Source organism: Crocuta crocuta, unplaced genomic scaffold (genome assembly GCF_008692635.1).
Source record: "Crocuta crocuta isolate KB4526 unplaced genomic scaffold, BGI_CrCroc_1.0 scaffold55, whole genome shotgun sequence".
NCBI lineage: Eukaryota > Metazoa > Chordata > Mammalia > Carnivora > Hyaenidae > Crocuta > Crocuta crocuta.
In genome coordinates, this window is record NW_027530512.1 from 7,155,555 (window position 1) to 7,169,540 (window position 13,986).

A 13,986-nucleotide genomic window follows, 5' to 3' on the forward strand; every position below is an offset into this window, starting at 1 on the left:
CACTAAAGAGCACATAACACTCAGGCAAAGAAAGAATGAAAAACAAATAACTTGCCTCTGGACCCCACACGGAGCTGCTGTCAGTAGCATAGGAGTCTTCAAATCCCCGGTTGTTAAACGCAGTCTCCAATTCCAAGCTGCCTTCTGTGGACTGGCGACTGAGGCTGCGAGGCACACTGGTCTCTTGGGGAGATGCGCCAGGGTGCCTGGTGTCTCCCACCTCACATGCGGACTGTGAGTGGGCAGAGGCGGGATCATCTTTACCGTAAGACAGAGTCCCAGAATAATTCGGTTGGCTGGCTCCATCCAAACCTAAATGTGCAATAAGGAAGCTATTTCAAATGTATTATTATTTTACACCTTTTTACCTAGAGAAATTGAGCAGTAGCAATAATACAAATCAAGATCGCAAAAACAGGGGCATCTGGGTGGCTCAGTCACCAGGCTCAGGTCATGATCATGGGGTCATGAGATCAAGCCCCAAGTCAGGCTCCATGCTGGGTGTGGAGCCTGCTTAAGATTCTCTCTCTCTCTTACCTTCTCTCTCTCTCTCTCACCTTCTCTCTCTCTCTTTCTCTCTCTTTCTCTCCTCTCTCTCCCCCCCANAGTCAGGCTCCATGCTGGGTGTGGAGCCTGCTTAAGATTCTCTCTCTCTCTCACCTTCTCTCTCTCTCTGTCTCTCACCTTCTCTCTCTCTCTTTCTCTCTCTTTCTCTCCTCTCTCTCCCCCCCAACCCCTTCCCCTTTCTCCCTCTTGTACTCTCACTCTTTTTCACTCTCTCTCAAGTAAAAAAAAATCTCAAAAACAAAACCCATCAGGTAACACCTTCAAACATATTTCCATCCACACAGTGGATAAACTTGGTCTAGATAACCAAAAAGATCATTAGTTCATTGCATAGACTATGAGAAGGTTTAATACTTTCTAACAATATGAATATAAAGGATATATGCTTATGTAAAAGGAGACACATTAATATTTTGTTGGAACTAATGAACACAAGACTTTGGGGATGGATCTAGAAAACAAGAACAACAATCTATTATAGAGATCATACTGTCTCCTGACTCTAGCATTCTTCTTTCTCTTTTCCACATTCACCATCTTACCCTCTCCTTAAAAGGCTTCAGTGGTTCTCTCAAGTGAAAAGTTATTTACTTGATCCATGGAACACTGGACTTGAATTCAGATGACCTGGGTTTAAATCCTAGCTCTGTGTTAAGAATTTACACAATATTTGGACTGTCCAAACTTTTGTTTCCTTATCCATAAAATGATGATAAGAGCCATCACAGAGTCATTGTGGATACACAAAATAATATCCACCTGGCAGCCACTAGGTTTTCCATAAATATTAGCCTTGCTTGCTTGTCTGACCCAAACTGGCCTCTTCCAACCCTACAAACCCCAGTTTTCTATTGCCTTCCACCTTGCTGTCACCTGTGGGCTCATGAAAACACAAGTTGTGTATTCCTGTTCACCATGGTCCTCAAACTACCTCTCCCCTCGTTCTTTCTTTCCAAAGTCCAATAACTCCTGAATCTTGCCTGACTCCTTGGACTCAATGTTTTCTGCTGACTTTGATACTATTCTGTTTTCTCTCTCAGCACTGTATCATCTGTGCATTCCCTTTCTCTCCTTTCAAGTCTAGGTTACCTTTGGACAGTAAAGGAAAACTGGCAGAGTCTTCCTAAGCTATAGCTTTCATCCTGACTTTCCTCCCAAGGACATATTTTCTCTTTGGTCTCCAATCTCCTCCAGAAGCCACAATCCCAGAATAAGAGAAAATTAGAGTTAGAGATGGAATGAGTGAGTGAGAGGACAAAGTATAGATGACAAAGTCAGCTCTTATTTACATATTGTATGGTAGCAATTGTTTCCACTGTTGGTCTTAAAGCCTCAGTGAGAATATAAGCTCCTTGAAGGTACTAAGCCACATACCAATAGGTTCTTGTCTTTATCCACCAGTGGTTTCACTAAACCCTCAAACAACTCCCCAGGCTAGACAGGTAACAAATAATTGAGGCAGCCAAGTGTGCAGCAATATGAAGTAGTGGTGATAGTAGTTTACTAGACAGTTTATGACCCACTTGCAGTAAACATGCAAACTTAAAGTTATATTATCACACTACGCAGACTATACAAAAACATTTTTAGGCAGTCTTGGTACTCATGGCACAACTTCAGACTCCTGATTTCGGATTTTGCAACACCATGGGACAGTCCACTGAGAAGTTCCCCTATCTGCTTTGTTATTCTTAATAATTCAGTGCGGGCCCCTTGGAAACATTTTCATAGGGCACCATAACAGTTTTACATTCACACACTCAGTTATTTGGCAAACGCACTTTAAAAAGGCCACAGAAAATGACAGAACGAGAGATATTCCATATGCAAAATCCTACAACATAAAGCAGAATTTTCTTCTAAAGCTCTAATTAGCACATCCATTCCTCATATACATGAACACTAAAATGTCCTATTAAACAGTGGGTCATCCATCAACGTGTGTAGCACCCAGCAGGATTTCAGCACAAAATCTAACTTTGCCAAGAAATTACCTCCATAAAACTGTCTCATGACTTTAACTCCTACAGTGATAATACCTAGATCAGTAATAAGGGAATTTTCAAAAGCTACATTAAGCCTTGAAAAGCTATTCATAACTGAAAAACATAAGAACTATATTAATGTAACAAACCATTTTCTTTGACAGACAAGCAAGGACTGAATTAGAAAAGCAAAGCTAGGGTACAAGTCACAAGGAGGAGAAGAAAGGGGATTCACCATCACATAAAGCCCTCTTCCCATCCTGTAAGTTAAGGAAGATCATGTCACCTTAAACACATACATAAAGCTAATTGTCTGTTGTCAGAAAAATGTATCCTAGCTTCTTAGAAATTCTAGGCCATAATTATGTCACATAAACCATATTTATTTTAGCAGAAAGCCTTTTGCACTTTTTATCCCTATCCCACCTTGCTGTGGCATAACCCTATTATCCAGTTATTTTATTTCATGCTCCCGAGCCCTTCCCTCCCACCACCACTCACATACAAATACTTTTGCTCACCATCTACAATGATGGTCAGTTTTATATGTCAACTTGGCCAAAATATAGGCTTCAATTAATTAATCAAACACTAATTGAGGTGATACTGTGGGGGCATTTTATAGATGTGACTAAAGCCCTTAAGCAGTTGACTTTAAGTAAAGGAGATTATCCTACATAATTAGTGCACTGAAAAGCCTTAAGAGGAGAACTGAGGCCTCCCTGGACACAAAGAAATTTTACCTATGGATTTCAGAGCTCCATATTTCTCTAGCCAGCTCCAATAATAGCATAGACCAATTCTTTGCGAAAAATCTCTTGATATATATATCACCCTGATATCACCTTAAAAAATTTTTTTTACATAAACTCTATCCCCCATGTGGGGCTTGAACTCATGACCCTGAGATCAAGAGTTGCATGCTCTACTGATTAAACCAGCCAGGCACCCCAATATCACCTTGATATATATATATATATATAATTGATGCACCATCCCAAACAAACTGAGCAGATTCCATGGGTAACTGACCTATTTTAAAACTTTTTTTAATGTTTTATTTATTTCTGAGAGAGATAGAGAGATCGACAGCATGAGCAGGGGAGGGTCAGAGAGAGAGGGAGACACAGAATCTGAAGCAGGCTCTCTCTCTGAGAGACTCTGTCTCTCTCCCAAAAATAAATGATCATTAAAAAAAATTTTTTTTAATTAAAAAGGTAGAGTAAAAACAAGCTAACTAGATGGAGAACAGGCAAATAAAAACCAAAAAACAAAAAACAAACCCAAAACCACCCACAGATCTTCTCTGGGATGAATGCTTAATCTCTTCCTTATTCTTTATTGCTGAAAAAATTCAATGATCTAAAGATGAACAAAAAGAAATGACACAGAAAAAATCATGTAATAAAAATTACATTAACATTTTCATGGCATTTGATAACCTAAAATTTAGCATGCAGTTATCCCTTCCTATGAAAGTCCTGATTATTTTCTTCAAAAATCTACAAATAATTTATTGCATTATCCAATGCAGTGTGCTTTTCCCTCCTTCCAATAGAGAAAGAAATTTTATCTTTTCTGTCACTATCTGTCAAAAGTTTCAGAATCCCCAGTTATAACTGAAGTTATTGCTAATTCCAGAAAGAGTAAGTTTGGAATGGTTGTTAGACTCTTAGAAAAGGAACCATTTGTATAAATCAGAAACTAGACTTGTGGGCTTCTGGGAAATGGGGCCATTAGCTTTTGAATGCAACAAGCTGCTCCCAGGGAATCAACTGTTATTAACTTTCATTAGCTAACATTTGCCCTCCTGGTGGAGAGAGAGGAATGCTGTGATGTAATACCAGCAAAAGAGAAAACAAGAGAGGGTGTAAGGAAATGATGGAGGTCAGTAGCTACTGCTACTATGCTTTGGTTATGTAATGCATTTATTTTTTTCTCTTACCTTGGGCTAAAAAGAATAGCAATAAAATATATTATGTGGCCCATATCAATAAGTAAAATTACATGATGGATAGCAAATTATTATTTTTATGCTGAAAAATAAGGTCCTTTCTGTATATTCTTTGTTGTTGTTGTGTTATTCTTTTTTTGGCCAGACTCATCCACCTTGTCAAGCCAGAAATTTCTTCTCTGTTGTCTTCTCTCAATCTCAGACCCTCCTTTTTCTCTTTCAATTGTTAAGTGTGGAAAAATATGGAAGACCTACAACTATGCCATTGGTTTGACTGACCACATGTCCAAAGGAAAGAAGGAAAAGGTTAGAGAACTCAGGTCATTTAGACTAGGTCACTAAAGTGGACAGCATGACATTTTCACTAGCTTTTTACTAACTACAATTCACAGACCTTTCCCTGTTTTAATAGCCTATGCCTATTCAGGGTACCAGCAAAGGACTCAAAGAGATCCCTGACCTTCACTAGGAAAAGCACTAAGAAATAATGCACTGTTCTTTCTCCAAATTATTTAGTGATGGGGAGGGAGGAAGACTCTTAACAAGGTCTATCTGCTATAACAATTCACAGGCTGTGCTGATTCTACATCAGAGTATATTCCCTCCCCTCTGTGGAAGGTACTTAGTCTGAAGACATTGGAGGATGGCAGAACACTTTGCTCTTGCCCAGCAAGAAATTCTCATGTGGGCAGAGGATGGTGGCAGAGAGGTAGGAATGGGTAGGGAGGGAGGTGGCAGAAACTACAGGAAATGGGGACAAAAGTGTGAGGTATGTGTTATCTGAAAGAGGTTATTCAATCTTATTGTAATACATATCTTTATTTGAAAGATAAAACACATATTGTTTTAAAAACATGAACTATTAAAAGAAAGGTTCAAAAATTTGTATGAGGTCATATATTTATATGGAAAATAAACTCTATGATTCTGAGAAAAATCACAGAATCTCAATGCCAGCAAACAGGTATGTGAAATGTTCTTATTTAATCAGAAGAGAGTAAGATTTTATAAAGCTTGATAAATACCATTCTAAATTCTAGTCATTAGTGTTCAAAATATAAAAAATCATGACCTACAAGGAAGGAAGGGGGCTCACAAATCAGGGGTCAGGATTTTGGCACTTCTTATCCATTCCTCCCAGTTCCCTACATGAAACCCCCTCTGTGAGGTTGGTAAGACCCCCCTCTACTCTGTTTCAGCCTCTGGGTCTTGCCTCATTTCCTTTTCCTCCCTGGACCCTCAGATACAGGTGTAGTGATCAAGTGACTCAAAGCTGTTCTTACTATTGTCCATCCCTGCTCTAGATAAAGGAAGGGTTTCATGCAAATACCTTTACAGGCAGACACTTCCGTGTTGTCCTCTTCATGGGTAGAGAGCAGGTGGCCGAATTTTGATTTCTGCTCCAATCCCACCTGTTTGCCTTTCTTAGATGCTTCTGAACGAAAACTCTGGGACCGGGACACGGAAATCTCAAATTGTTTGATCACCTCCTCGTCACTGTCAGAAGATGTGCATGGCTCTTCATCATCTCCAAAGCTGTTAACTGGGGAGCAAACAGGAGCCATGAATTTCATGTGGGGCCCACAATAATACCAAGATAGATAATCTGGAGAAATGGAAGAACATGGATAAGGAGTCTGGATAAAGCAAGCCCATGCCAGACAGATTTTAAAGCATTTATTGAAACACAAATTTGAGCCCAAAGGAATAAAACAGGAAAGGAAAGTTTACAAGGGCAGGTAGAAATATATGGCTAGAACCCGGGAGAAACATTGGGACACCCCTAATTGACATAATAAGACCTCTTGTTGAGCAGGGAGGCTGTGCTGATGTGTTGCTGACGTGCTTATAACTGGGAACAGGACATTTGACTTACATTCATTCTAGTCAATGATGACAGAAAATATGCTCTTAGACTCATCTCTATTATTAAAACACAAAGAGCCAAGCCCCACTCTAGAGCGGACCTACTTACAACTGAGATCTTCCAAAAGTATCCCAGTTTTGAAGAGACACCCATAGTAGTGTATGTAATTTAAACAAAAACAAAACTAGCTTATATTACTGCATTCTGATGCCTTTCTCAGCACAAACAACCCAACCCAAATACCCTTTAAATTATGTGTACCTCTTTCCCCATATCAGCCCACTGGTCCTTTCAGTTTCTCCAATAAGCAGAGATGGTTCTTTCCTTTGAGTTCTTTGCCTTTGATGTTCCTTCTACCTGGAGCCCTCCAGCCCTGGTATTTACCTGGCTGGCTCCTCTCACCACCGAGGTGTGAGCTCCACGAAACCCTTCTCCATTTCCCCACCTTAAGCAATTCTCTTTATTTCTCTCTTCTCCCCCATGACTTTCATCAAAACAAAGAGATCACCTCTTCTGTTACCTGATGTCTCTTCATTATGTAAAACAATGTCTGTTGCATAGTAAGTGCTTAACAAACACTTGTTAAGTCTTGAAAAAACTGATGAAGACCTAGTGTTTTCTCCCAAGCCTGACCACCCTTCACCCTCCCCGCAACACACATACTCACCCATGATTCCCTGAGCCTGGAAAAGCATCCCCCAGCCCTCTAGACTAGTCAAGAATCTAGCTCATCATCAGGACTTAACATAGATAATCACTTCTTCCAGAGAGCCCTTCATTAACCCCTTAAATAAGGTTCATGGCTTTTTCCATGAGCTCAGTCCTGCCCTATCAGTGCTCCCTCCAGCTTTGTGACAGATTTACTAATTTAATCGCCAACCGTTCCACCTAACCTGCACATACCAGGGGAGTAAGGGGCACAGCAGACCACCTACCTATGTATCCCTCTGGACATTATCTTCATGCTGGGCACATGGGAAGCTACTCTGTAAATATTTGCTGAAAGTAAATTGGAAACAATAAGTAATAGGGAATTATTTCTTAGAGATTTGCTCCTCCAATCCAAAAGTTGTATAGTAATTCTTGGGAAGAGTATGGTTGTTAATTTACAGATGGGTCCTGAAGATTACATGTGATTCAGAAGCTAAGAAGAAATTATAAAGCCATTTTTTAAGTGAGAGGAAATACTTTAAATACCAGCCTAATCAAAACATTTATTCCCGTCTTATTTAGGAGTTGATATTTCTGAGTTTGTTTAGAAAATTAGCAGTAATAGGGGCGCCTGGGTGGCTTAGTCGGTTAAGCGTCCGACTTTTGCTTAGGTCATGATCTCGCGGTTCGTGGGTTCGAGCCCCGCGTCGGGCTCTGTGCTGGCTGCCAGCTCGGAGCCTAGAGCCTGTTTCAGTCTGTGACTCCCTCTCTCTCTGACCCTCCCCTGCTCGCGCTGTCTCTCTCTCTCTCTCTCTCCTAGAAATAAATAAAAAAAAACATTAAAAAAATTAGCAGTAATAATAAGCACTTATTGGTTTTTTATGTGCCAGGAACTGTCCTAAGTGCCTTACACATATCAGCTCACAGAATCCACATGAAACACCCATTATTGTTCTCTTTTTCAAAGTCAGAAAACAGAGACAGAGAAGTCTACAACAGCTTATAATCATACTTCCAAAAAGGGGTAGAACTGAGATTTGAATCAAGGTAACTTGTCTCTAGAGGCTACATTCTAATCATTATGCTTAAGAACCAGAGACAGAGAGTGGAAAGAAAGAACCCTTCTTCTGTGTGCTCACATCAGCTAGCTCAATCCCTGCGGTCAAATCCTTTAATGCTCTGGATCATTTCTAATGTCTGGGTCCTCTCCCAAATCTCTAGATGTAAGTTTTCTGCCTGCAAACCTCCTACCCAACAAGCACGTACACTGGATCTCTTTTGCTGTTTTATGGAGCAGCTGGTCCAAGAATATAAGAACACATTGCTGTCAGTTCACTCAATTCTGTTGGCTGTGACCAGCACCAAGATAATCCCTGAAAAACTGTCAAAAGAGACTAGATATGCCATGAACACTAAAAAAACATCCCAACAGAAAATGATCATAAGGGGAAGTCTTCCCATGTCTCAAATGCTGGGCAAAGCACTTGTTGGGGGACAGACCATCACATATAGGAGAGACCCAGAGACCAATGGAGCAAAAATGAACTCACTCCACCTTTAGAGCATAGGACCATCTAAGCATCTGAGAAAAGGTTAGGAGGATATGTGCATGGGTGGGGTGGTTGGATGAAGTATACATAGGAGCTCTTTCCAAGTCTGAGATTCCATTCCATTTGTATTACTATGTCAGCTTTTTAAGATAAAAAGAGAAATGGAGGCAAACCATAAGAGACTCATAAATAGAATGAACAAACTGAGGGTTGCTGTGGGGAAAAAGGGTGGGTAGATGGGCTAAATGGGTGATGGGCATTAAGGAGGGCACTTGTTGGGATGAGCACTAGGTGTTATATATAAGTAATAAATGACTAAATTCTACACTTGAAATCATTACTACACTATATGTTACCTAACTTGGATTTAAATAAAATTTAAAAATTTTAAATAAAATAAAAATAAATAAAACATAAGTAATCATAGTCATCAACTTCAAACTGAATTAGTCCATGGACATTTCTTCATCTATAAAACCAATAATTAGAATTATTAATATTTTTAGAATTTATTAATTTACTATTTACCACAATTCATCCTTGATTTTTCCCCCCAGTGAGTCTTCAATCATCCACAGAGAAAAGATTTCCAATTCATTCAACATATACTATATACCAGCCATCTTCTTGGGACTTTGCATATATTATCCCATTTAACCACCATACCAACATTAGGAAGTAGGGATTATTATTATTCCCACCACAGAGATGGAAAACAGAGGCACAAAGCAGTTACATAACTTGCCCTGGGCAACAAAGTTAGCAAAGTAACAAAATGAGACTTGAACATAGAACTGATGTTTTTAGCCAATGTGGATATCAGCAGGTGTGAATGTGTGATGACACTAGCGCCATATCTAGTTTACCTGTCAGTGTGAGGCAAGGGTGCCCTGCCGCCTCCACCCTGAAACATGCCGTGGAGGTTGCTTCCTTTGTGATCAGAGAAGAGCAGTCAGTCCACATGGGAGTGAATACATAGAGGCTGCGGTACAAGTGGCCTGTTGCTCTTTGGGGGATCATAAATAAAACTGCACATACTATTCTAAGTCCTACTCCCCAAGGATATCAGGGAATTCTCCACCTAATAACAAAACCTGCCGTCCTTCCTAAAAACCATTGAGGAGCAATAGAAATCACTCGTGGCGCTATTACAATAATAAAAGCAATCCCATATATAGCATGTATCATGTGCAGGCACTGTTCCAGAACTTTACATATTTTCATTTATTTACTCCTTTCAATAACGTGAAGTACTTTATTATTCCCATTCTGTGGATAAGAAAACTGAGGCAAAATAAGGTTAGTAATTTGCCATAGTCATAACAGTTAGTAAATGGTGGAGATTCAAACCCAGGCTGTATTGCTCCAAAGTCAATTTAATGAACATAATGTTCCTTCTACCTTCTGCTGCCTCAAGGAAAAACACTTCTTCATACCTGGTCAAAGTCTACACAATTGTATTTTGTCACTAAGAACACAAAAATTACATAGGTTGAGCTAGAAAGAATTTTCACAAGCATCTTTTTTAAACAGCCCTGCTACTTGCCTTGTAATGAATCTATGTCAACAACTAAATAGCTGATCTAGATTTCATTCAACTTACATTTTTAAAATCACCAAGTCTCATCTAAGTTGTGATGCTTGTTTTAGAGATAAGATAGTACTTTCTGAAACACTGTATAAATATCAAGTTTAAACCCCTTTCAAGCTAAGTTCCTGTGAAACAGAACAGTGGGCATTTGTATTAAAATCTTCACGCCTTCATCCAATTAGCTTGTTAACATAATAGGGAAAAAAACTGCACAATTACCATGGATGTGGATACATCTTGAATGTATGACTGTTCATTTTACTCAAATCACAGAATGCAGAGAGATCATCAATAGTACCCAAATATCCACCACCAAAGAGAATTTACACTCTTCTGCAACCTTCCTGATACATGGTCACCTGGCTTTGCCCCTTTGTTCATACATTATCGAGGTGCTACTGTGGGCTTCTTGTACTGGCAGAAGTTCATGACTCAGACAGGTACAGAGAGCTAACTGATAACCCATCAATACTGAATCCCTACCACAATGGAGTCAGAATGTCCCTCACTCTAATTTTTAATGATTTTTTTCTCATTTAAGTAAGAAGGGGTAGAGCAAATGCCATCTTTATCTTCTACATTTAAGTAAAGAAGGGGGTGGGGGGGCTGTTTGCCGGGCCACAGAAATTACCTGTCAGATATAACATCAGCGAAGGCTAGACTGGTTAAGAGTGTAGAATCTGGAGTCAAGCTACCTGATTTTGAATTTGGAATCTTCCATTCACTATTTTGAGACCTAAGCAAATTCCTTATTCTTTTTGAACTTCAGTGTCTTTATTGTGATTCTTTACTTACAGTTGTTGAGAGAATTAAATGAGATAAACCATGTAAAGACACTTAGCATATGCCTGGTATTTGATACGCTCGAATGTGTTAACTATTATTATTATTATCCCCGTCATGGCAGTGCCCTGAGTGGAAACCCTTCTAGGAAGCCTACATTTACGTGAAAGAGGAAAGAATGTGCCTGTTCTTACAGGGTCTGACTTGAAAACTCATCATCATGGTTTTGTAGGGGAAAGGTGGAAGAAGCAAGGGCTGGGAGAGGAGAAGATTACGCTGTTCATAGGAGTTGTGTCACCTTCTTTACCTCACCATGCTTTTCCCCAAGCCTGGAGGTGGAGCACTCTGTAAGAGTTGGCAATGCTGTCTAGATGTGGGCAGTGCTCAACACCTGCTCATTTTCTTGTTTCTTGTAAGGCAACAAAACTCCCAACTGGTGATACGAAGGAAGAATTTCTTAAATCTGTCTGCTGCTATTTTACAGATGGAGTTAGAATTTATAAATGATCAGTGCAGCTCCAAGCTTATTAATTCCTTCCCACCCACACAAGAGCAATCAGGTGGCAGGAAGTGCTGCTCACATCTTCTAGATGGGAAGTGGAGACAGGTGGGGGTGGGTTGTGCTCAGTGGTGCAGTACCTGGGTGTTACTTTTAGCTACAATTGCAGGAAATCCCTCACATACTAGATTTCTCAAATACCCACAGAGACTGTCTGCCCATGGTGGCTGGATAAGATTGGAAGTAAAAACAAGAAGTTGGTTCAAGTGAAAAAGCAGTGGGAGGTCAAATGAGACAACTGCCCATTTCAGATCCTAAGAAAGGGGCCACATTTCTGGAAGCACAATCCAGCCATTATTGGATTCAGACAGGAGAGAAAGATTTTTTATAAATCATCCCAGCCTTAACATTTTTCAGACTATGTTCTGTGGAGTCCAGGGTTCCACAGAGGAGCTTCAACGCCACTACAACGTGGAGATATGTGTGCTTGCACTGAGCAGGTTGGGTTATACACCCACTACAGCCAGGGATATTTGGCCCTAATCTTGTTTATATTTTTGTGAGATTCTTTTGGGAAAAAATAAAATTCCCAACACATTTTAAAAGTTTGGAAAACATTGCTGTAACCCAGCTCCCTCATTCTATAGAACAGAAATTGAGTCTAGGATTACTTAAGGGACTCACCTATATTCAAGTAGCTAGTTAGTGGCAGAAGAAGAATTAGCATTGGGTTCTCCTATGCACACCTGCTTTGTCACCCTGTACCTCATGCAAGATATTTTGACAACTCTATTTCCTACAAAGAGATGCCACTTGTAACAGATGAGTGAGTCAAAAAGGAAAAATTTTATTAAAATTAGTAACATACAGATCACTATACTAGGGAAAAGTTACAATACCAAAGATTCCAGTTCTTTTGAAAATTTTTACTGCTTATTTTTGAGAGAGAGAGAGAGAGAGAGAGAGAGAGAAACAGAGAGAGGGAGAGATGACAGTGGACGAGGGGAGGAAAGAGAGGGAGACACAGAATCCAAAGAAGACTCCAGGCTCTGAGCTGTCAGCACAGAGTTTACCTGACATGGGGCTCAGACTCATGAACGGTGAGATCATGACCTAGGCTGAAGTTGGAGGCTTAACTGACTGAGCCACCCAGGTGCCTCTCAAAGAGTCCAGTTCTGATAACAGCAGAATAAGTGATTTGAACTCACCTATGAATAACAGTTATAAATTCATTAAAAAAATTTAAACCAACTGTTTGAAGACAGAGTGTGAGCAAGAGCAGAGACAATCTAGAGAGGATCCAGTTTTTGAAAAAAGGAAATTTCACTGGATGAGATACATGGTTACATTGCTTTTCTGTTAAAAGTACCTACTGCTAAATCTATGAAGCACAAGGAAGGCACCTAGGATTGAGGCAGACATCATAAGCCTTACTGACTTAAGATGTCAGAGGACAGAATTCAAAGAAATATAGGAGAAAACTCCAGAAAGGAGGGAACCACAGAGAAAAAACTCCAAAATCTGCATATGAACTTAGCTCAAATAATTGACTGATACCTGAAGTATGATTGCATAGGGAAGAATCCAAGGAACCCCCAAAAAGTAACAGCTAGAGGGCTAAAAATATGTACAGACATTTTGGCTTAGTACCCACCCCAAGTATCCTGTTAAAACTCTACATGGAGCAACCTTAGAGCTAAGACTAAATGTAAAACTGAAACAATGCCAACAGAACAAAGTATGAAGCCAATACTCATAAGATCAAAGGAATCAACAATTAATTGTGGGCTGAAACAAAAAGTAACTTATTTCTCTTCCCCACCAGGCCATACTCATCCAAGATAAGAGACGAGGTGCCATGAAAGCATCAGGGGTGGGGTGATTAGCTCAGACTATGGGGATCACACAAAGGCTGCACTAGAATAGGTAGTATTCTAAACAGACCTGTAACCATACTCATTGGACCCTCATTTCTAATTATCTGACTCCCTCAACTACAAATGTTTTCTTAAATGCTTGACTTTGACAATCATTTTGAAGTTCATCACTGCAACAGGGCTCACCCGGACAAGAGCAAGTGCTAAACTGTTATTCTCCCTGACTCTTTGAAGCTCTGCTCTCTAATCTGTATGCCTCCAACAAGGGAATTTCTTGATAGGACCCAAGTGTTGTGTTGTTTTCCTGCTACAGTGGCATTTACATACAAATTAATGGCCAAGACTATAATTTACTCTGCTGAGGACTGCGGTGACCTGGTAATTAAATATCTGCACATGCAGAGAAAACATAAAACCAGAATGGCTGCTCTTGCTTTCATTCTCCAACCCCCAAGAGCTCTCTATCACTCCAACGAATCCTTACAAGCAAATGTAAACCAACATTACAATTTACAAATGTTCTGATTAGGAGGAGAAAAAAACCCCAAAAACCAAAAAACAAATTCCATTGCCATGGATACTAAGGGCCTGGGATGGGAAACCAAGGCTGAGAGAGATAATGAACAGATCTTGAGATGCACAGGTGTTGTGAGTTTTTGAAA

General features: G+C 39.9%; 1 protein-coding gene across 2 annotated transcripts in view; it reads right to left on the bottom strand.

The window, feature by feature from the left end:
• SYT16 (synaptotagmin 16) overlaps positions 1-13,986 on the bottom strand; it is a 96,865-nt gene that overhangs the window by 24,892 nt on the left and 57,987 nt on the right. For both annotated transcript variants that reach the window (XM_077767086.1, XM_077767087.1), the window contains exons 2-3: positions 5,837-6,049; positions 56-312 (exon numbers count right to left, since the gene is read on the bottom strand). In XM_077767086.1, coding sequence (XP_077623212.1) covers positions 56-312; positions 5,837-6,049 — 470 coding nt within the window. The remainder of the gene's footprint in view (positions 1-55; positions 313-5,836; positions 6,050-13,986) is intronic.